This window comes from Brassica napus, chromosome A8 (assembly GCF_020379485.1).
Source record: "Brassica napus cultivar Da-Ae chromosome A8, Da-Ae, whole genome shotgun sequence".
NCBI lineage: Eukaryota > Viridiplantae > Streptophyta > Magnoliopsida > Brassicales > Brassicaceae > Brassica > Brassica napus.
The window spans coordinates 19,424,884-19,448,260 of NC_063441.1; the positions used below are offsets into that span (position 1 = coordinate 19,424,884).

The 23,377-nt window shown below is 30.8% G+C and overlaps 3 protein-coding genes across 7 annotated transcripts; 1 reads left to right on the top strand and 2 right to left on the bottom strand.

The window, feature by feature from the left end:
• Positions 1 to 945: 945 nt before the first annotated feature.
• Positions 946 to 3,736, top strand: LOC106425972 (inositol-pentakisphosphate 2-kinase). The gene is made up of 8 exons (XM_013866684.3): positions 946 to 1,164; positions 1,261 to 1,362; positions 1,501 to 1,710; positions 1,827 to 1,974; positions 2,055 to 2,095; positions 2,192 to 2,302; positions 2,500 to 3,108; positions 3,334 to 3,736. Exons 2-8 carry the CDS (start codon positions 1,261 to 1,263, stop codon positions 3,478 to 3,480), a joined length of 1,368 nt encoding a protein of 455 aa, XP_013722138.2. The 5' UTR covers positions 946 to 1,164; the 3' UTR covers positions 3,481 to 3,736.
• Positions 3,643 to 5,977, bottom strand: LOC125574924 (transcription factor TGA3-like). Of its 5 annotated transcripts, none has more exons than XM_048738050.1 (8): positions 5,695 to 5,892; positions 5,528 to 5,609; positions 5,274 to 5,456; positions 5,109 to 5,195; positions 4,933 to 4,992; positions 4,728 to 4,805; positions 4,321 to 4,650; positions 3,643 to 4,246 (listed from the first exon to the last, which is right to left on the bottom strand). In XM_048738050.1, the coding sequence occupies exons 3-8, from the start codon at positions 5,454 to 5,456 to the stop codon at positions 3,875 to 3,877; spliced, it is 1,110 nt and encodes a 369-aa protein (XP_048594007.1). In that variant the 5' UTR covers positions 5,528 to 5,609; positions 5,695 to 5,892; the 3' UTR covers positions 3,643 to 3,874. The 5 variants fall into 5 exon arrangements, with proteins under 5 accessions (XP_048594007.1, XP_048594006.1, XP_048594008.1 ...); XM_048738049.1 differs by having other exon boundaries at positions 5,690 to 5,892; XM_048738051.1 differs by lacking the exons at positions 5,528 to 5,609; positions 5,695 to 5,892 and adding an exon at positions 5,901 to 5,977.
• A 6,571-nt stretch (positions 5,978 to 12,548) lies between these two features.
• Positions 12,549 to 13,020, bottom strand: LOC106425944. The gene has a single exon (XM_013866656.3). The coding sequence runs from the start codon at positions 12,898 to 12,900 to the stop codon at positions 12,685 to 12,687; it is 216 nt and encodes a 71-aa protein (XP_013722110.2). The 5' UTR covers positions 12,901 to 13,020; the 3' UTR covers positions 12,549 to 12,684.
• Positions 13,021 to 23,377: the final 10,357 nt, after the last annotated feature.

Consider the following 23,377-nt stretch of genomic DNA (forward strand, 5'->3'; position numbering starts at 1 on the left):
AAATAAGAGTATATAAATATACTCTCTCTATTTTAAGAAGAAAGATGTTTTAGAAAAAAAAATTTGTTTTCTATGCAAAAATTGTAAAAAAAATTTAAAATTAATTAATTATATTAAATTATTATTGATTAAAAAATATTGTAAATTAAAAAAAAGTAAAAAGTAAGATATTTATTATAGTGATTTAATGTGTTTTTTTAGTATGTGCGAAAAAGTTAGAAAGTTTATCTTTGTAAAACGGACATGATATTTTGATTTATTGGAAAAGAGAAGCCAATAAGGAGAATATACGGTACCGAGAAAAATGTAAAAGTACAGCTAAGATAGAAAGATAGAGTTTCCCAATGAAGACGACTGATGTTTAAGTCACTGACTGACTTCTGTTCTGCTCTACTTTTCTCACCAGTTCCTCTCATCATTGGTCTTTTCCACCACCTGATATCTTGTCTTCTTCCACTTCCCCGGTTTACTTTCTTTAACCGGTCTTCTTCACTCCTCTAAAAATTACAACTGATTAAATTTCCCGAAAAAAACAATGCAAAAGACTTCTCGGCATGGCCTCAAATTACATTAACACTCACCTGAGGAGCCATTAGCTCACATAATCGCACACTGAGTTTTGCAATCTAGTCCCTTGATGCATGAAATCAGATATCGGGCTCATTTACGACATCTTCAAACTAATATATGAGTGACTTGGTTGATTAATCCTAATCTTAACCCCTTTCAACTTAGCCTAAACCAAATTTTAACCATTTAATAGAAAGACATTTTTAAGCCTTTTCTTTCTTTTGTTTCTTTTTTTAATTTTTATCAAGTCATATATCGTATGAATCCTAATGTAACAAAAAACATTAGAAAATCTTTTTAATTATTATATTATTCGATTCATTCCTTTGTTATGCACGTAGTCACATGTCCATTATTATATACCTGATTGATATTTTACAACACATTTAACCTGTATCAAACAAATAAAATACATACATCAATCCGGCCGTCTCATACTGATACAGTGATGATACCTATTCATTTCGAAGCAATCGCAAAAGAAATCTGTAGACCTAATTAACTCACGAAATCTCATCACGGTTTGATTGTGATCGAGATCACTCCTCGCTGCAACACATACATCATATTAGCCTCATTGTTTCAAGACGCAAGGTACGTAATTTGTTTTTCATTTGATCATATTGGATTTTACGTAAAAAAATAATCAGAAAGTGAGTTTTGTTAATCTGTGTTGGTGTTTCGATTCAGATGGAGATTGGTTTGGAACCAAAGGATGCAGTTGATTGGTCATATAGAGGTGAAGGAGCTGTTAATTTGGTTCTCGCTTACACTGGATCCTCTCCCTCTTTCGTTAGTCTCTTCCATTTTTTCTTTCTCATTTTCAATATTTTGAATCTGTTCTTGATTTGATTATTGGAAAAAGGTAGTAGTTAATTAGCATTGATTCTACATTAATTATTTTTCTCTTCGTTTGTGTAACGTGTGAAGTTGGGAAAGATGATGAGAATACAGAAAATGCCAAATGATGGGAAAGAAGATAATGGAAACACAAGTGGAAATGGTCTCACGTCACATGAAAAGGTTATATGGGGAGAATGCAAGGAACTTGTTTCTTGCCAGAACAAGGAGATTGTGGAGTTTTTGTTTGTCAAACATGTCATGAGACCTTTGTTGGGTCATAAACATGTCAATCCTGGAGTATGTTTCCCACTTTCTCTTGTCATCATGAAATGGAGTATTATATTTTTGTACTGGATATGTTCTTAAGCGTTTTGCGGTGTCTCTAGAGATCTTTATTGCAATTTTTTTTGTAGATGCGTCTTCTTGTAGCAAAGGAGTTTCTTGAGTCTGTTGAGAACATTGTGACATCACAGCGACCTTCTTGGCGAGCTGATGCAGCCAGTGTGGATACTCACCGCAATTCTGTTCTTCTCATGGATGATTTGACACTTTTCGCACACGGTAAGTGTCGATTTGTCCATGTAGCTATGGTTTTTGGTTTATAGATATATGTCACGTTTAGTGATCTCTTCTGCTTTCAGGTCGTGTTGAGGATAAACCATGCTTAAGTGTTGAAATAAAGGTGTTCTTGGTCATTACCTGTGCTTTTCTTCTTTCTTCTTTTTTTTTCCAGCGATTTTCAGTTAATATACATTGCATGTTTGCTCTGATTAAGTAGCCAAAATGTGGATTCCTTCCATCTTCAAGTTTCATAGCAGAAGAAAATGTTATCAAGAAGAGTATAACTCGTTTTGAGATGCACCAAGTTCTGAAGCTTCATGATAATGAGGTACTTCTCCTAAGTACCCTCTAAAATCTCTTTACTACCAAACTTTGTAGCATAACAAAGCCGGATCTGATATTTTGGGAGCTATAAAAATTTTTAAATTAATCTTAATAATTTTTGACAATTTGGAAGCCATACGATATATATATATAATAGCTCTTTTAAAATCTGAGAGGTGAACGTTAAAAGTTGTGTGACAGATATCAGAAATCAGTGAATATGATCCTCTGGACCTATTCTCTGGATCGAAAGATAGAATACACAAAGCAATAAGAGCTCTCTACGCGACTCCTCAGAACAACTTCCGCGTGTTCTTGAACGGCTCTCTTGTATTTGGAGGCTTAGGTGGTGGCACATGCAAAACAACCTCCAAGGTTGAACAAGACTTTGAGCATCTACTCAAAGATATCATCAAGACCAAAGATGGTTCACGTGCAAATCATTTCATAGAGCTTGTTGCTGAAACCGTTTACACCTCTGGAGTTCTAGATCATCTCCTAGACGTTCAAAAGCTAGACAAGTATAACATCGAAGGAGCGGTTCACGTGTACTATGACCTCATTAACCAGCCATGCAGAGTGTGCAAAGAGTTGGAAAAGAGTAAAACATCATCAACAAGTCAGTTTAGCTCCATGCATTCGATTCCGATGGCTGAGAAAGTGAATGTTTTGAAGGAGTTTTTGATATCTGCCACCGCAAAAGATTGTAGTGTGATGATAAGCTTTAGATCAACAGATGCTGTGATCTCAAGATCATCTTCTCATAGTAATCTGCATCTTGAATCAGCAAAGCAAGAATTTGATTACAAAGTAAGTTCTTTTATCTGCATATACTTAATCCAAATAGTAATACGCGGAGGTGAGGTTTTAATGGTAACAAAAATGTATATATACATATGTATATGTAGATATTTTTGTTACTATTTACTGCGGGGTAATTAATGCGGTTTCTTCTGTTGCCATTCAGACCCTGATCTTTTGGTTTGTTGAGTTGCTTCTAAAATGCGTCTCATATACTGAGCTCTATGTTGGCAGGTACATTTCATTGATCTTGATATGAGACCTTTGAAGAAAATGGAAGTCTATTATGAACTAGATAAGAAGATCATGAACACATACTTGGAGATGGTGAAAAAGAAAGAAGCCCGGGGAGAGAGGAGAGCTCAGCGTCAATGCTTCTAAAACTATAAGCTGATGAGATACAACATTTCATTATCTCAGAGAATATGCTTACAAAAATTCATGATTGGTAGTTGTAAGTCACGTTCGGTTTGCTTAGTCTTCATCAGTTTTGAAACCTGCCAAGATCTCTCACAACAATCTATCTCTCCATTATAAACTTTAGACATTTTAATTTCCATATGACATTATGCAGCAAGTATAAAGAGTGTTATTTTTTACAAATGTTTCAACCCATATATATATATATCTTCTTATTCATTTTCTCTCAAGAACAAACAAAACATCAATGAGGAAGATGATGTTCTAATGGATAATCAAATCACTCTACATCTCCATACATACCTAGCTAAAACCATTTGAGGTTGACTCTTCTTCCTTGTGCCTCCTAAACTTGTTAATTGCGTGGACGAGCTGCCCAAAGAGAACTTAGAGCACGAAGCCTGTGGAAGTACTCTCCTAAAGCAAGCAAGCCACGAGCAGCTTGTCTTGTCGTCAAGACCTTACTCATTTGCTGCAGAGACTGCTTTCTCAGATGATCCGCCTGGTTCACAAAACCCTCCAAAGATTCAAGATTCTCCATGGCTGAAGCCATCTGAGCTCCCCCATGATTCAAAGACTCAACAACAGCTATGTTCTCAACCAAACCTTGCTGAAGCTTATCCAAGCCTTGAGAGAGAGCCTCCTCTGCTTGCTGAGACGACTGCTGGAGGTTCCTCACCTCCAACAGTTGCTGATCAGTTAAAGGCTCAATGTACGGCATCACAACCTAATAACAAACAAACAATAGATGAACACATTCTCACGAGTGAAAAGACTGTAACGTGTCAAAGGCTTGTTTACATTCAAGAGCTCGGAGGGGCGGAAACCTCCGATCCACTGGAAGAAACGTTCGGTGGAAGTTCTCCACATTCCGGATATCAAGAAGAACACGTCAGCCTTCGCAGCGTCAGCTTTCATGCGGAAGAGATTGGCGTAGTGGTTCAAGCAAACGTCGACGAGCATTTTGAGCTCGACGTCGCTGATGTGAGCTTGGAGCGCGGTTCGAATCTCGCTGACTCTCTTGTTTTGTTCTTCTAGCCAGTGTTTGTGTTCCATCTCGAACGCAGCGATCCCTGTGTTCATGGTCCCGGCTGGTCCAAGATAAGTAGCGTCTGATGTTACACATAATCCCTGAAACAAAGAAAAAAAAAACATTAAAACAGATACATTTTGGTGAAAGACAGAACACAAAACAAGCTTGAGCTTACCTGCTGCCTAGCTCTTACGAGTTCCTGCTCGAGTTGTGATAGCTTTAACCTGCTTTCTTCTAGCTGCTGGACATGGGCCTAAAGCGGCAATATACATAAGTTACATAATTATATGCAAGTTTTTTAAGTTTTTTTTGAAAAAGGATATGTAAAGCTTTGTTACTTCATTACCAAAAGAAAGAATCAGCCAAGGGACATGTCTTACCTTCTTTCTCAAACGACTTTTGCGAGCAGCCTCTCTGTTCTGAGCCAATCTCCGTTTCGTCTGTGGATACAGAATGAATCAACAATTAATGTTATCACGCCGTGTCTCCCCCTTTAAACAAATAGACTCATTAGTTTTTTTTATCATTCTCTCATATACTCGTCTTCTTGTTTTACCTTATCATTGATTTGAACTTCGCCCTGGTCATTGTTACTAGAAGGTTCTGCTTCAACAGAGTTATTATACAAAGAAGTGTAGTTTCCCTGCGCGTATTTTTAACAGCTAGTTAAACAAAAAATAATAATAACAAGTCTTAAACATGAATCAGGGAAGAATCTGACTTTATTGTTATCATCTGCTTCTGTTCTAGCAACTGTGGAAGAAGTCTGATTGTTGTTGTTATGATTGTTACTAGTTATGGTGTTGAAAGTGTTATCCCAACCAGTCAACTGTTGGAACGGTTCATACATCGCCATGTCTCTGAATGGTACAGCTTGTGTATTAGAAGATGATGAGCTCATCATCTGTAACCAAAAAAAAATCAATAATTACAATCTCAAGGCACACGTAGAGAAGATAGAAGAAGCTCTTTCACCAGTTTTTATAAAACGTTGAAAAAACTTTTAAGCAACAATAGGACCAAACACCATCAAAGATTGAGTCCTGTAATAAGAAAACTAGCCAAATAGCGCAAAATACAAATCATTACAAAATTTGACAAAAACAATGCAGTTTTGTAAGTTTTTTAGAAGCTAACCAAACCATTGATTCATCACGAAGTCGAGATATGAACAGTGAAATTTCTAGCTGAAACGTCTTGAGTATATATTCCGTTTCAAGAGAGAAGAGAAAATAACGACACTTTGGTCAAAACTTAGAGGTGAAGGCGTGTACACAAATCATCGGAAGGCGAAGATGAACGAGAAAAAAAAACAATGATATTTCTTTTTTTTTTCTTCTTGCTTTACCTCTTTGGTTTGAATAGTTCATGGCGTAGAATAATAAAAGCACGTTGAAGAAGTAAACGAGCGATGTACGACACCTGGGAGAAAAGTCGTAGTCTTTTCCGCTTACCTTTTAACATGCGCTGATGTATCTAAAATACGCGTTTGATGACGTCACTCACACCGGTGAAGAGTTGGTTTCTTATCGTCGGCCGACACGTCACTGCTCGTGGGAATATTCCCAATCAGCTCCACAGTTTCGTGAATTATTCTGTTTTCTTTTTTAAAGTATTATAGAATCTGAATATCGCATAGACTTTTTTCAATTTCTCTTCAATATTCGTTTCTATTTATTAAGAGAAAAATGCTCAACAGTTGACATATAAGTTACATTATAGGACAAAAGTAATTAGATTTATATTTTAACTAGTTTAGAATAGATTTGTCACAAAGACTTTTGATCTTTTTCTACAAATTAGGTCGCATTTTGTGGACTACAAGACTAATCTCTCTTATTAATTTGTTTATTATTCACTCTAATGCGAAGGTGTCTCCAGTGTTGATGATGTGTTATCTTACAAGTATCACTCCTCGGCTTAGTGAGAAATAATTGGGCCTTTAATGACCTACCCAACTCTCCAAGATAACGGTTTTGATTGGTAACTATCTGGAATGGTGAAATGACATATGAAACGCGATTCTTCAAGTATTTTACCAATTAAGAAAATGTTACGAAATGAAAAAAAAACGTAAAAGAGAAAGTTTATTAAATGAAAAAGTGAGTTTTAGTAGATTATGGTGGAAAAGTTTACAAAATTAACACTTTAATATTTTTCAATTATATGTTAATATACTATCTTAAAATTTAAAATACATACTAATAATTTTTTAGTGATGAATAGTTATGTTGTGAATAAAAATTTATTATATCTTTTATATTATAAAATGTTAATCTATTGTTAAAACATATTGAAAGATAAGCTAGATAATTATAATAAAAACTAAAATATTTTAATACATTTTAGTTGTTTTCAGATTTGTAATCATTAGTTTAATTATTGTTATTTGTTTTTTTTGTTATAAAAGTTAAATATCATATAAAATAGTTTAATCAATTTAATATATATTCTACCATTCTGCAAATTTTAAATTTTTCGGCCACTTAACTATTATTTTCGCGATTAAGCGATGGTTACCAATCGGAGCTAGGGCTGGGCAAATAAACCGAACCCGAAAATCCGAACCGAATTCGATCCGATAAAAATGAATCCGAACCGATCCGAACCCGACATAAATACCGAATGGATCCTGTTTTTTGGTATTTTGGGTTATGGGTATTATCCGAACCGAACCCGGACCTAAATGGATATCCGATAGAACCCGAAACATTTAAAATCACAAAAAGAAGTTCTACCAAATATGATCTTAATTCTTAATATGTATCCAAAATACTTTAAGATATTATTGAACTTCTAAAATAATTATATGTTACATGAAGGTTGATGGTGGAATGTGGCGGTTGATGCTTGAAGTTTTTAGATTTTGGTTTTGTTTTTATTGAATAATGTTTCTCATTTCATGAGAACTTATTTTTTGTTTTATGATTTCATTTATCTGGTTTTCTTTCTATCACTAGCTATGTTTATCTTTCGCTTGATTTTGAATGATCACGTTTGATATTTTTTCTTATTTTTGAATCGATTTTACTTATGTTTTGGCTATTAAAATATGTACAAATCATGTATTTTAAATCCGAAGAACCGATTTTTTTTTATATTTTAGTTACAAAATAGTACAAATCATGTACTTTTAAACCGAAGAACCGATTGGGACCCGAACCCGAAAGTACAATGGGTTATACCGGTTCTTTGAAGATTTACTAACCCCGACCCGAACCCGATAGAACCCGAATCGGTCTCGAACCGAACTTTTATATAACCCGAATGGGGTTGATTTTGATAAACCCGAAAAACCAAAACCCGAATGGATAAAACCGAAACCCGATTGTGACCCCGAATGCCCATGCCTAATCGGAGCCAACATTTTTAATTTTTATCTTCCTTTTTTGCCTAATAAACGCTTCGTTTCTTTAATTGCACCACTTGGCTAATAAAATCTGTGTTTCGACAGAGACAAGCATGCCTTTTTCCCAGTATACTTTTGTTTTGCTTTAATAAAGACTCATATATAGTTTTCAATCCTTATAATATGATTTATCTATCTTATTAAAACTCAAGTACAAAATTGGAGTGTTTGGAGACTTGAATAGGACTATTAAAAATTTTGGAGTGTTTGGAAACATGGATTGCAGTCTTTTAAAAAAAAAATTTTTGTTTGAAAACAAGGATAGTAGTATTAAGAAAAAAAAGTAATGGGCTTATGTTTTTTAAAAAAAATTGAAAGTTATCTAGGCCACTTTTAAAATTTACCAAAATGGGTCAATCTAATTGCCTAAATTTTTTTTTCTAAACTAACCATAAAACAAAATTTGAACTTTATATACATATTTCAAATCAAAATAATAATTCAAATTTGATTTATATCAAAAATTGATTCAAAAATATACATATATTCAAAAATGGATTTTTACTAAACTATTTTTTCAATAACCATTATAAAAAAATATTGTCAATATATATAAGAAAAATATAATACAAAGCCCAATTTGAAATACCAACTCAAATTATGGTTTTTATATTTCATATTAAGTTTTAAAAATATAATATATGTAATTATTTATATGATGGTATGTATAAAATACTATTAATTATATGATTACTTATATGATGGTACATATAAAATACAATTAATTATATGATGATAAAATACGATATATAATAATGACTAGGGATGGGTTTTTGGGTACGGGTTTGGTTCTGATCGGTTTGTATTTTGGGTTTTCGGGGTCAAAGATTTTAGCCTTATTAGAATGTTTCTAAATTTTGGTTTGAGTTCGATTTGGATCTTTGCGGGTTTGGTTTGGGTTTGGATAACTAATTTAAATTATTTTTAAAGTCTTAAATCATTATATATTTTAAATTTCTCAAAATGTATAAATAAAATAATATATTACATATAAATTTGAAAAACATATGTCATAATACTTAAGCTTAACATATCAATTGGCTTGATTTAAATTTTGGATACGGAATCTATAAATATTTTTGGTGATTTGAGTATATTTTAACTATTTCAGATATTTACTTTTGACTATCTATATATATTTTCAAGTATTTAAACCAATTTAAAAGTATCATTTTTGATGTTTTATATACGTTAAATCTAAAAATAATTAATATATATAAGTATATAAATCTATTTTTAGATAAATTCGGATACTCAAATACTTCGGTTCGGATCAGATTCGGTTCTCTAAATAACAAAATTTTGAATAATAGAATATTTAATCAATTTATATTCGTGTTTGGTATTATATTTTTGGATCGGTATCGGTTATGTTCCTCGGATTCATTTTTCCAAATCCTAATAATTACATGAAAACCAAATATCAACATATTTTTCAAAATATACACCCGCGCACCTGCGCGGGTCAAAATCTAGTTTTCCTTATAATAAGATTCATTATTCATATTGGTTGATGACGTGCTAAAAGGAACATGTTTCTTCTAGAATAACGTTTTCCTTAACTTTACTGTAACACTAAGTTAAGATGCGTGGAATGAATATTATATATAAATTATTTGTAAGTATCATATATTTTTACATAGAAATAATAAATATATATTGAATAACTAAAAATTTAGTAACTATTAAGTATATAATTAAATTGGTACAACTACTTAAATAAATTTTATTTATCCAGACAAATATTTTTTTATATTTTATATGTTATAAAATTAAGTTCAAATGATATTAACATAGATAAATAATACATTTCTAATATTGACATCTGTTAAAAACTATTTTATACTCGTATTATTTTTGATCGTTTGTATTTTTTTATAACAAATTTTTTTAATCAATAATAACAATAAAAAATTTATGGAATGTTTAATAGTTTTAGTAATTTATAACTTTAAAAATATTCAATGCAAAGTTTAAAATCTAAATATTAAGTTGTCAATAATTGTTCAAAATGTTTATAAAAAAATTTCAAATCAAATTCGAAATTAAAGTACTTATGCAATATGCATGTATATAATATTTATTAAATGATACTTCCTACTTATGTAATTTTGTAATCATTTGTATCTTGTTATAACATAATTTTAAACTATGGATCACAAAAATTTCAGTGTGAGATTTTAACAATATTAGTTATTTATATTCGTTTTTTAAAATTAAAAATATAACACAGACGAAAAAATCTAAATTTTTATTATATAGTTAATGTGGTTGTTTAATTTATTTTAAGATGAATTAAAAATGATAGAGAATAGACTGATTTTTATCAAATTTTTATTATTCAAAATCAGTAATTGTCATATATACTTTAGCCACATTAGGTAATTCCGTGATTTTTATTTAAGGAAACAATGAATAACATTTATGATTAATTTATGGTTAGTTTAATAAAAAACTTATTATATATTTATATGGACCAACATATTTTTTTAAAGATTCTAAGAATGATTATGGTGATGACATGTGGTTACAAAAATATGTTGTAATGTTTCTCTTTTAATATATAGGGGATTAGGATTAGGTTTTCGACATGAAAAACGATCCATCTATTCTGTTAATTTCCGAACTAAAGTAAATCATATTTTACAATGTTGATGAGTGTAGTACGCCAACAACAAAAAGTAAGAATAAGAAATATAATAACCCAAGTATGGAGCTGTGCAAGTGCAACGCAAAAGCCTAAATTGTGAAGTTAGGCCTAGATCATAAAGCCCACTAATATTCTCGTGTGGTCAAGGCAAAATCAAGATGAGTGAAACCTTGTGGCTCGTGCTATATGCCGTCTCCTAGGCTCGTCGTCCCGTAGCTTCCACGATGATTGTAACTGCAGTATTAGTTTCCATAACTGTATAGTATATGGTTTGTTACAGCTTTCATATGTGCCCCAAGTTTTAAAACTTAGTCATTAGCTACGTTGACACATCAGACTTCTAGAGTATTGAGAGATAGACATGTCAATAAAATGAAAAAAACTATACAACCAAAGTATTTTCTGAACAGTAGTTACTAGTTAGTGGACATGTTTTAATTTCATTCCTTTTATATGCACTAGGCAAAGAGCCCGTGCGATATCGCACGGGAACTCATTTTATAAAGAATATATTATAATCTATAATTTATAATTTTATATGCCTGATAAAAAAATTAAATCATATAAATAATTAAATTTAATTTTGATGATTAAAATATGATTTACAAAGTATTCAAATATATATATAGTCTTTGATATATATATATATATATATATATCGTCCCTTTTATAAACCTTAATGTTCCCTTTAATTTTTTATCAAAACACATATTGCATACAATTGTGTCTTCATCCTTTTTAAGTTTTTTTCATATATTTTTCACATGATAGTTATCTTCAACCATTTTTTGAACAAAATGCAAAAAAAATTTTGCATGATATATAAACTTTTTTCCTATTTAAGACATAATATTAAAATTATTAGTTTATAATTTTAAAAAATTATAATTTATATGTTGGTAATTGTTATTTTGTATATTTATCTACCTGCTTTATTTATTGAAAATGAATATTCAGAAAATTGAATATTGTAATAAATATATGTTGATTTACGTTAATATGACCCGTCTCATTTATAATATTTTTATTTTCTTTTTGGGAGAGTTCTTATAAAATACCAACACTTATTATATAAACTAACACATTACTTAAATAAAACCAATATTTTTTAAAGCAATCCCACTTTGAGATGAAAAGACACCTTGTTTAGATGAAAAGTTACAACTTTGACATTATTTTTTTCACCATTTTATTATTAGTAGATTAGTGAAAATTTGATTTGAAAAATGCATTGGAGAGACTATTTATAGATTTTTTAAAGCCTATTTGAATAGTCACAATCTTTCAATATGAATAGTCGCATTCTTCTAATACTCACAACTTCTCACTTTTTAAAAGATACTAGTGAATAGTCACAACTTTTAGACTATTTTTAGAAGGACACAACCTTACAACATAGTATAATTTTTAGAAAAGACACAACCCTCTACACATATTTTTCAAAAGACACAACCTTTCAACATAATTGAAGTTCACAATCTTAGGAATTAATTGGAAAAGACACAACCTTACAACATAGAACTTTTAGAAAAGACACAACCCTTTACACTACTTTTTCAAAAAACACAACCTTTCAACATAAGTGGATTCACAACCTTAGAAATTAATTGGCAAAGACACAACCTTCTAACATAGAACTTTTAGAAAAGACACAACCCTTTACACTTCTTTTTTAAAAGACGCAACCTTTCAACATAAATAGACTCACAACTTTTGGAATTAATTGGGATTGCTATTATTAGTAGATTAGTGTAATAGTGTTGAAACTGAATTTCGACGTCATCAGATGACGATAATGGTGTTGTATAACGTAATAACATTAGCGTTAACATTTTCGTTGACGTCACTAACATTTAAGAATTAATACATTTTTTTTTCTTCATAGAAACGAAAAAATTATCACATGAACTATATAGAATTTACGAAAATCTCATCGCTTTACAAAATCTCACCAAAAATTTCATAAAGAAAATCACAATACACATCATCAAACATATAGCAGAAATAAAGTAAAACACAAAAGATATAGAAAGTTTTTTATTCCTTAGATTAGTTTTGGATGTGACCATCGATTTATTCTATAGTTATAAGATCACAAACTTTAGCCGAGTTTTTCTTGGTGCTCCGCTTTCCGAAGAACCACAGGCTATATCCTCCACCGTTGTCTTCGGTTCCACCACCGACGGTTGTGGCTGTGCTTGCCGTTAAAGTCTTCATGTTCTCTCTGTGAAACTTCCTCGCCGTGTAAGCCTCCGCCATAGCCATCCCTCCTAGTCCATCTAGCGACATGTTCAGCTAATCTAGAAAAATCACAGAAAATTTTCTCTTGGACAAAATATGTTAAAATATGAAAAGAGATGATAAAAAGTAAAATAAGTTGGTGAAAGATGTTGTTTGGTATTTTGGGGGGGAGGGGTTGGGATGAATATATAGATAAATCTGTGGGTCCGTTTTTGAAAATAATATTGCTTATGTTTCCCACTTGTTATGCGTACGTATATAGTGGCGAATCGACTACATCAATGTTATTGTTGCGTTCATTTCTAGTAGTGTCTCCACTCTCTAGTGTCATTCCTCTATCCCGAGCAGATAGACAAATACAGTTTTACTTCTATTAGTTAAAGCAAAATATGTTGCAACGTCTTTGTTGATCGGTCAAAATCTGGTAAACTAACCGTATATTGATCGCTAATTTAGATTGAAGGTTTTAACTGAAATCAATATATATAACTAATCGATATACCGGTAAACTATCCAGGCTGAAACTATCACGACAGAGAGCTAGACAATCGATTTTCCATAAATAGATGGTAACTAATTTGTGATGACCCGTTTCAGAACTTTTACGACGATCATGAATCTCTGATCATTCAGCTACAAAAATCATGTTTACATATAGATATAGCCATGCTGAGCAATTTTTTGTTTGTTTGTTTGTTTAAATGCATGTTATTAACAGTAAATATTTGTCCGACATCATATATACGACAATCTTTCATTAAAATAAAAACTTAAATCGGTGGTCATTCGATAAACAAAAGAAAATATGAATTTGATGCAAATCCACGTTAGATCCGGATATGATTACATCCACTTTGTACTATTTAAAATGCATAAACTGTAGATGTACTATAAAAAAACAAAAGGTAGCATATTTATTCTTATCTAGAGAGGCGTATATAATATAATGTCACACAGACGAAGTATTAAGCATCGGATTATTCTAAAACACACCTGGCAATGAACATAGTCCGTCTCATGGACAATGTTCGTAGTCCATACAAAGTGACCATATAATTTATACACCGAGGAATACTGCACACTAGCGTTTTAATAAGTTAGGTAATTAGAGTGTATTTAATTTGTCTAAATATTTAATGAGTCGTGTTAGAACATGATTATTGTGGGTTCTTAGGATGGAGTTTTAGTGGAGCTAGTTCTTAACTTTTTTAGTTAAAAGTTAAGAGACGGTTTTTTATATTCCGTAAAAAACTCCACCCTACTAACTCTATTAATCATACTCTTAGATGCAACTATTAATACTTGAAAGAAAACAGTAATAAACTTTTCCTAAGAGTATGCTAAATATAAGTCATAGATAACGTCTTGTTTCAACGTTGTCGAATTTGAATTCAAACTCTACTTGAGAACGATCATTTATCTTTTGTAAAACCATTACCACCAATAAGAGTCTTTATGACCTATACAATCTACAACTTGTAGATTTTTTTACAAGAAAGAACAATTCAGATATTTGGCTCATGATTACTCGGCCACTTGAACAGGTTTAGCAACCAAATCCTTTGCATTTGCATCCGTAAGAAACAAAGCATCTAAATACAATAATTATCAAATCCCTTTTATTTATTTATTTATTTATATCTGTATTACTCACTGCCCATTAGCAACCTGAGTGTGAGTGGGTGGCATCAATAAATTACTAATAAACATTATCAGATACTGCGGAAGAAAGTCACATTATATAGTAAATATATCGATCGCAATTGCACAAGACTTTATACTTTATGTACATGAGAAAATCGGGAAATAGAATAACGATAATGCGTTTGTTCTTTTGATTCCTAGATTTCAAGAATTGATTTATTTAGTGTTTTGGTCTCATATAGTTACTACAGACAATATAAAAGCAAGCAATAGACATTTATACTAGCAAGCTTTATACTAGCAAACTGTTGTTTGTCATTTAACAGGAAAACAAATATCTTTAAAGTGTTAAAACTAAGGATTTGTAAACATTACCGCTTCTATGTCTTTTTGGGCTTTTCATATAAGATGTTAAAACAAATCTATTACCTTTTAGACCCAAAAAAACACAGAAAAAGAAATCTATTGTTTTAAGATGGTGTGTTTTTATCACAAAAAATGGTATAAAAAGATTTGTCAATAATAAAAAACATCTTTTGTGAGGATATCAAACATCTCTGAAGGTATCTCCAATGGGATACAAATTTTTTTTTTTTTAACAATAAAATAAAGTAACTCTATTATAAAGTTGGATTTGCTCCAATGGTAATATAGAGTAAAAAAATAACATTACCCTATATTACATTCTATTATAGAGTGAACCATTTGAACAAATCTAATTCTATAATAAAGTTACTCTATTTTAATGTGAAATATAGAGGAAATTTTTGTGTACCCTTAGAGATGTTCTGAGAAACTTGATCGTAACACATCGTATATTTCCAATCTGGAATCTCAGATACTTGAAATGATGGAATTTTCAATAGCAGTAAATATTTAGATTGGTTTCACAAGAAGTTAGTGGGAGACTTATGCTGAGGAGCACCACAAGGAACATTTTGAGGTACTGACTGCACTCAGTGGCTCTCGTAATGTAGGTGCTCAGTATATGGATGATAATTTAAAGCTATTGACACATCTGGACTCTGTAAAATCAGAATTGAGTGCTGAGAGAAACAAATTAGACAGCAGAATAGAAGAACTTGCGTCCGAGTTAGATGAAAAGCATTTTCTGTAAGATGGTAGCTGAACTGGAATCTGAAAAGTCTTTTCAAAGTTTGGAGTATGTTAGCAATGCTCATGTTGAGCATGTCTTTTACAAACAAACAAAAAAAAAACAGTCTGTAACCTATATCAATTACCTTGCAGAACAAAGCTGCTGCTCTACGAACTATCTTGATTCTTGAGTTTCAAAAGAAGCGCACTGATGTGGAAACTTCCCTCCACCATTGTCTAGTCAATGAAAAGGGGTATATGGAAGAAAACAATCAATTATTGATTAGTCTTGAAGTCTGAGCTAGAGTCTTCCATGGCTAGAAGCAGAGCTCTTGCTGACAGAATGATGAAATGTCAGTTAAGTTTGAAGAGTACAAAAGATTCCGTTGATGAGAATGGAACAAAGAAGAAGGCAGAATCCAGCCTTTTAAAGAGAATTAAAGAGATGGGAGATAACATTACGTGATTAATCATACTGGTTATAACTTTGGTCACTACAATGTTTACTGTATATATCTCTCAATTTATATTTCTTATCTTGCTTATGATGTTTATGCCTATTAATATATGTTAATCGTTCATATGAAAACAGAGACCAGTTACCTTCCGGAGAAGCAATGGCGCTGGACAAGAGTGAAGAAAGCTTAGCTTTGAACAATGATAGTTTTAGGGCAGAGACTTTAAGGTCTAGCTTGGATCACTTAAACAATGAGGTAATAATTTTGTATCACTACGTCTATTTATTTATTCGTATAGTAATAACAATAATATGTTAGTGCATAGCGATGCATCTGTCGAGACAGAGCTTATGGAGATGCATGACCGTTACTCTCAGTTAAGCCTCAAGGTCGCAGAGGTTGAAGGAGAGACAAAAGCTGATGATGACTCTCAAGAACGTTAGGGCATCTAAAAAGCAATGCTCTTAAGCCGTCCATCATCAGCAACTCTTAGTGAACACTAATGCACATATGTTACTGTGTATATATGTTCCAAGGATGTTGAATGAGTCCAAGTTCTAACAGTGGTCTCAAGTTATAGATTGGTTAATATAAATGTTCTTTATGCAAGATATGGGGTTCTCAAAGTAATGACTTCTTCTCTGTACTGTACAGAAACCCATAATCTTTAACTCAGAGAATGAAAAGTCTAGTTGAGAAAAAAGGAACATAGACAACAAAGTTGTTTTCGTAACCAGTAAACTCATGTTATTTTTGTCTTCTAAACTGTTTGTTTTGAGCTCATTAACCTTCAAGAATCTTCAAATTTTGGGAAGAACATATATCATAAATAAATGAAATGAAGCTTTTCATGAAACCAGAAAGCAGATAAAAAGCAATGCAGTTTCAAATTATTTCAAAATTTTGTTAAAAACTATATATTTTAAAGAAGTAATGATATAGATTTAAAAAATAATAGTGTCGTGTGTATATATATATATATAATTTTTAGTGTGAAAATTAGGCCTTAATTTCGAAATATATTCTAAAACTAAATTTTAGTTATACTTATTTTAAAAATTAAGAAACATTTTTATTTTTAGGATAAAGATCATATTCGAACATTCTACTTGCACATGCTTCAAAAAAAAATCTCATAAAAAGATTTTGAATCTGTTATATCATGAATAGGGACTTCACCGATAACAACTTTTCAAGTATATTCCTTTTTAATATACACTTTTATCTTCCCCTTCTCATACAAAAGCATATAATTCACCATCCATCACAACGCAAAGTCGAGGGTCGATGATAATAAAAGATCCATAACGTTGGATCATGTTCTGTTTTGTGCCACTAATGTGAGAATCCTCTTTTATCTTTCTTGTTGTACATAATCTCTTTAGAAATCTTTCACGACAACTAATAACATTGTTTCAATTACGTGCACGTGAGAACAACCATGAAACCAGTGTCTTGTTAAATCATAGAACACAAACGCTCACGGTTTATAAAAGGACAAAATTAGTAGGAACAAAGATGACACTCTTGTGTGTTCAAAAGGAACCTTTGAAAGGGCCACATTTTGCATGAACGATGAACGTTAGAGTTAAGTCTTGGTCCTTGCTCTTATTTTAGGAACATTTGGTACAATATACTCAGTACCACATGAAATTATTCATATTCACATTTCACACCTTACACATTTCCCATTATCTACACAAAGGTATGTCTAGTTAATTTTTCACCTTTTACTTAGTTTCTGTTAAATTTTTTCATATTTTTTTTATTTTCTGATGTGGATAGTAAGTGTAGGGTAGAATAATGATAATGATGTCAAATAGCTGTGGAGAGTAGTCGTATTAGAATTATAAGGGGCCGAACTTGATTTATTATATATAGAGATGAGTCCACCCAAAACCATAGAACTAATGATGATAGTTTCAATTTAGTTTTATATTTAAAAGTACTAAAAAGAAAATTTGACTACACATTTCAACATAAAATCACATCAAAAGTTCAATACGGTGTTGCCTCTAAAACCCTTATACGGCCTTACCTATAAACCTAATGAACCAAGTACCTCCTCTATCTATAACCTGCATTACCTATTAACCTAGTAAACCAAGTACCACCTCTATCCATTAACCCTAAAACCGTAAGAGGTAATGCAATTACTATATGATAGAGAAGTTTCTTTATCTTTCTCGGTTTGGTTAGAAACTGATTACCATTTACTACATAAAACGAGAATAGTTTACGGTACCACCACAATCCTATCCTAATCCTATCATTGTGTATTATCAATTGGATCATATATTCTCTGCTTAAATGTATAAAGTATAAGCATATGAAGTTATGAACAAAAAAAGATCCCTTTTTTTTATCAAAGAACAAAGAAGATGCTTTCTAACAATGTTGCACTTTACTTAAATCTGGCTTCTCTTGCTTTTGTCTACGTCTGATGATGTAATGTGATATTGATTGAGTCGAGGTGAGTACAACAACAACTACAAAAATAGAAGCAGAGATGCTTTTGGAAAAGCAATAGTATTATTATTTTTAAATGTTACCAATCTTAAGCATCACACTTGTCTCTACCACTTGATGTCTTTATGAAATTACAGCTGTCTCTTCTTGAAATGACTAGTTCTGCCACTTCCTTCTCGGTCTTCTAATAACCACCATTCTGTCTCTCCACAAAATGATTGCTATTTATAATAATAATATGATTAATATCTAATTGATATCAAAAATCTATAAAATTAGGTCTCTAATGTTATTTTCATAGTTTTATTGTAGTAGTTAAATGGTCTTTTTTTTTTGAACAACAAGATTCAATTGATTAAGAAACAGGTTTAGTAGTTAAATGGTCTAAATCTCTTTTTATTGACCCACATGTCATGAGTTAAAATCACTTGTATATCTTTTTATCTATGATTGACACATTAATTATGACCCATATAAATCATCTGTCTAGCTTCGCCACTGGCCCAGTTCATGCATTTTGTTGGTTACTGTTACTTCCAAACCAAGCTTATAGCTTTCCTTGCGGTACTGTTTTGTATATATAAATAATTGTATATAAACACTTGTTATGTACAATGGATAATACACTCAAATCATCAAATCCTAATCGCTTTTATGAGAATTTGGACCACATCAGGAACCAGTTGTTATGTGTACGAATGTATCATAACCGCAAAGATACATATCTGTCTCCATGAAGTATACAGAACTGCCATTCATGTTTGATTAATATATAGATGTGTATATTTATTGACAGAGGTCTTTGGCTACATCGAAACAGCTATGCATTAACCTTTTTGAACTTGTAATGCAAACTTTTATCAACCTATTATCTAAAGCATTGGTTGTTTCAACCGCAACTATTGCATTGGGTTTTTCACAAACGTTGATTTCTATTTGTCAGTTTGACGTTGACAACTAACAGGTTGATGCCCTAATATGTAGATTTTTGGGTCCCTTTATAAACTAAATGTAAACACAAACAACCATCACTTAATCAATTTAAATCATAAATCATAACGTGTTTATGTAGCTTGTTCTTCGACTATAATATTGTTTTAGAGCATTTCCAATGGTGCTCTCTAATTTCATTTATATTTAATTTTAAAATAGATAAATTTCATTTATATTTACTGCAATTGTTTACTATATAATATAATTATTCTATTATAAAATAAAATAATAATATTCTTTTATATTTTATTTTATTTTATATTTAGAATAAAAAGTTATATTTATCTATATTATCTAAACCATTGAAACAAATTTTACTCTATTTTTTATAAAAAAAAATTGTTAAATATCACTGGAGATGGTTTTACCACGAATTAAAGGTCTTAGATATATGATTTTGGATTCATATTTGTTTTTACTTTTTTACAAAATTATATAGGGGAAAAATAATTAAAAGCGCATATCTCAAGATCTCAAGTGGCGGCTGTTGACCCTCTACCAAGAATCAAATTATTCCTCCTCTCGCTTTCCACCGTCCGAATATAAATCACTGAATCAAAATTAACCAGTACTTATCAGTTGCTTACCACCTTAATTAATTAATAATCATAACTTCACCTCCTGGATAGACAGGTAATCATCACTAGTCATAGTCGCTGCATTAATTCGTTTACTGATGATAACAATTAGAGAAATGCTAAGAAAACAAAGTGGTTAAATTTCATATGTTATGTTTATATGACGATTACTCGGATTTATCCAAGATACTTTCATCTTGATTTTTAATATATCTCTTGCACAATACCTAATCAACGTCTATTCATTCCCAAAGAGAATCAACGAGTCGGTGAATAATTTTTCAAATGTTTAGAGAGAGATATGCTCATGGACCATCACACCATTTACAAGAAACCGAAACACTCTCTCATAGTTTTTACATCACATTGCGATATGTAAATTTGAGCATTCATAAAGAAACTACTTAAAATACATATTATATTTCCTCTGTTTATCAGACTTTTATTTTATGTTTCATACGTTAATTTGTGAATTTATATGCAAGTTCCACTGAAGTTTAAACATAATATATATAATAGTTGTCGTTATTTAGTTATAATAATATCTATAAGAATGACTATAATAGAGTAGAAGAAACATTTGGTATATTTGTATTCTAAATATTTTATTAATATGCACATAACAAAAATTCAATATTTTTGGTGAATAGAAAAGCATATTTTAAGGATGAAAAGGGTAGATAATTAATTAAAAAAATCAACAGTTACAATTATTTCCTCTGTTTTAGAAAGATATATATACGTTTGATTTTTCACATACTAAAAATTAAGTTTTGCATATAAATATATTATTGTTGTGGTTAACTATTTTAATAAAAATATAATTTACTACTATTGTCTTATTAAAAACTAATATATTTTTAAACATATTTTTTTTAAAAACGGATGAAGTACTTAAATAATAAAACTAATATCTAAAAAGAAAGATAAATAAAAGTGAGGGAAAGTCTCTTTACGAAATCGAGGTTTTTGCGTTGCCCGACGCGTCCCATAGATTTCATGGTCCCCTTCTTCCATTGCCACCACTCATTTCCCTCGCACCATCCTTTACATTTTTCATCATATAATCCTATTTTATAATTAACCTAATTACTAAGCATGTTTTGATGCGGATGAGGTTTAGATCATCTCGATGAAGATTTGTTTAAGATTTAGCATATACCGGTTTGTAGAATGCAAATTTGATTATTCGTTCTCTCGCAACTGCTATTAAACTTTACGTATGATTGCATGCATGCATTTAATACCAATGATATAATATATTTGCCATAATTTCATATATAACGCTTTAAATCGATATAAACCTATATATATATATTCCGAACTTTTTATGTGGCAAACAGTAAAAATAAATGTTTTAACTTTTAACAAAGAAAAAAAAAGAAATTCGAAGAAATCTCTTTGTCTTATATAAAATATTATCATATATGGCTTCATATATATTCAATTCATTGCCCAAAGCGTGATCCGAGAGAACCGACAGCACTCTTACGTTGCAGCTGGCCCTCCTTACTGGCTTTTCGAAGTGTTTGTGAATGAGAGCAGATCTCTCTGAGATGGAGTTGAGTTTTTTGGTTAGTGGAGGGGGTAGGCCCCTGTTGTTTCCTTTTTTGTTTTCGGGATGTTGTTTCCATGAATCGACTGCAGGTGGTTTTGTTCCCCTGTACTAGGTGTTTGTATTTGATCCTTAATTTCAATGAAATTTGAGTTAAAAAAAAATAATATTCAATGCATATGCTAGGTGAAGTATCCCAAACCAGAAACAATATGCATAAAAGTTATGCTACCAAAACACCAAATTCGATGTAATTTTATCTCTAACAAAATACTAAAATTGACACTATTTTACTAGATTTGGTGTAATGTGAATAGCGTTACACCAAATCTATGAAATACATATTTTATTATATTTTATTTAATAATATAGTTCAATTACTATTAAATTTTTAATTAAACATAAGTATATTGTATTATTTATATTTTAAGTTTATTTTCATATAATTTAATATTTAAATTAAATATTTATTTTTATTTTAAAAATAAATTATTAAATGACTATTATCATTAATCACTTACAAATAATAAAAATATAAATAATAATCTAGAAAGTTTGATGTCATTATTGTAGATGACAAAATTATTTTGACACCAAAATACCAAATTTAGTTAATTTCAATACCAAATTTGGTATCATTGTTGAAGATGCTTTTATATTCAGTATTGGTAAAATAAATAAAGCAAAGTATACTCTTAGCTTACAAGATATATCAAATTCAAATTATTCTCCCTTTAGCATTTATTATATCTACAATTTGCATTTCAACTCATTTATTATATAATATACTTTTGAGATATCCGCCGTTAAATAGGTCCGAAATGCCACTTTGAAGTTTATGATTTATTTTAAATAAAACAAATTACTTCATTAAAATAGTCCCCAACGAATCTATCGTCGACCGTCGTACTACATAATCAATCTCGATCAAGTCACTAATGCGGCATCTATATGTAATTTCTACAATACAAACAAGGTGCTGACTATTTTAATATACTAAATACAGATACTATTGTGCTACCACAATACAGTTTCATGTCGAAGAGTTGTTTTGTTAAGGAAAAAACAAATGGTTGAGATAAGTTTGTCTGGACTGATGATGACTTGCAAACCTCACAGAGACCTATGTCCTAAAAAGAATTTTGAGTATGCATGGAAATAAAAAGGATACATACAAAGAATCTCATCATTCCTGTTTATTCTTTCTTGGCAAATGTTGCAAAATGTAAAAAAAGGAGGCATAAATGAAGGTATCCCTAAAATGAATTGGCTGAATAAAGAATGATACAACTATTAAGTACATTAATCATTTTTTTATTTTTATTTTCGTGGAGAAAAATCCATAAAAATCAGCACCTCGAGGGAGGAAAAGAGGGAAGAAGCACCTATAAAAGTGAACACTAAAACCCAAAATACACAAATAAAAATATGAAACTAATTAAAACACCACTTGTTGTCAAAAAATAAATAAATTAAAACACCATTCAAAACCCTAAACATTCAATGACTCTTTACTTTTATTAATCTTTTAGTAAAGAAAGGGACCAATGTACGTTATTAATTTATTAGCATGTTGTATGTTGATCACTGAATTTTTTTTTTTTTGTTCAAATCACTGAAATATTTAAGAGTTAATCTTCACCACAAAATTTCAATGTCAATGTAAAATACCTTCTGAAATGACCTCAAGAATTTTACCACAAAAAAAAGAGTCTTTTATTCGGCTCACCCTA

Excerpts from the sequence above, each read along its gene's own strand:
- LOC106425972 (XM_013866684.3), top strand. The coding sequence starts at position 1,261 with ATGGAGATTGGTTTGGAACCAAAGGATGCAGTTGATTGGTCATATAGA. Across the intron at positions 1,975-2,054 it reads TTTGACACTTTTCGCACACG|GTCGTGTTGAGGATAAACCA; the intron begins GTAAGTGTCGAT and ends TTCTGCTTTCAG. Across the intron at positions 2,096-2,191 it reads GCTTAAGTGTTGAAATAAAG|CCAAAATGTGGATTCCTTCC; the intron begins GTGTTCTTGGTC and ends CTGATTAAGTAG.
- LOC125574924 (XM_048738047.1), bottom strand. Across the intron at positions 4,993-5,108 it reads AAGTTCAAATCAATGATAAG|ACGAAACGGAGATTGGCTCA; the intron begins GTAAAACAAGAA and ends CTGTATCCACAG. Across the intron at positions 4,806-4,932 it reads AAAGTCGTTTGAGAAAGAAG|GCCCATGTCCAGCAGCTAGA; the intron begins GTAAGACATGTC and ends TTGCCGCTTTAG.
- LOC106425944 (XM_013866656.3), bottom strand. The coding sequence starts at position 12,900 with ATGTCGCTAGATGGACTAGGAGGGATGGCTATGGCGGAGGCTTACACG.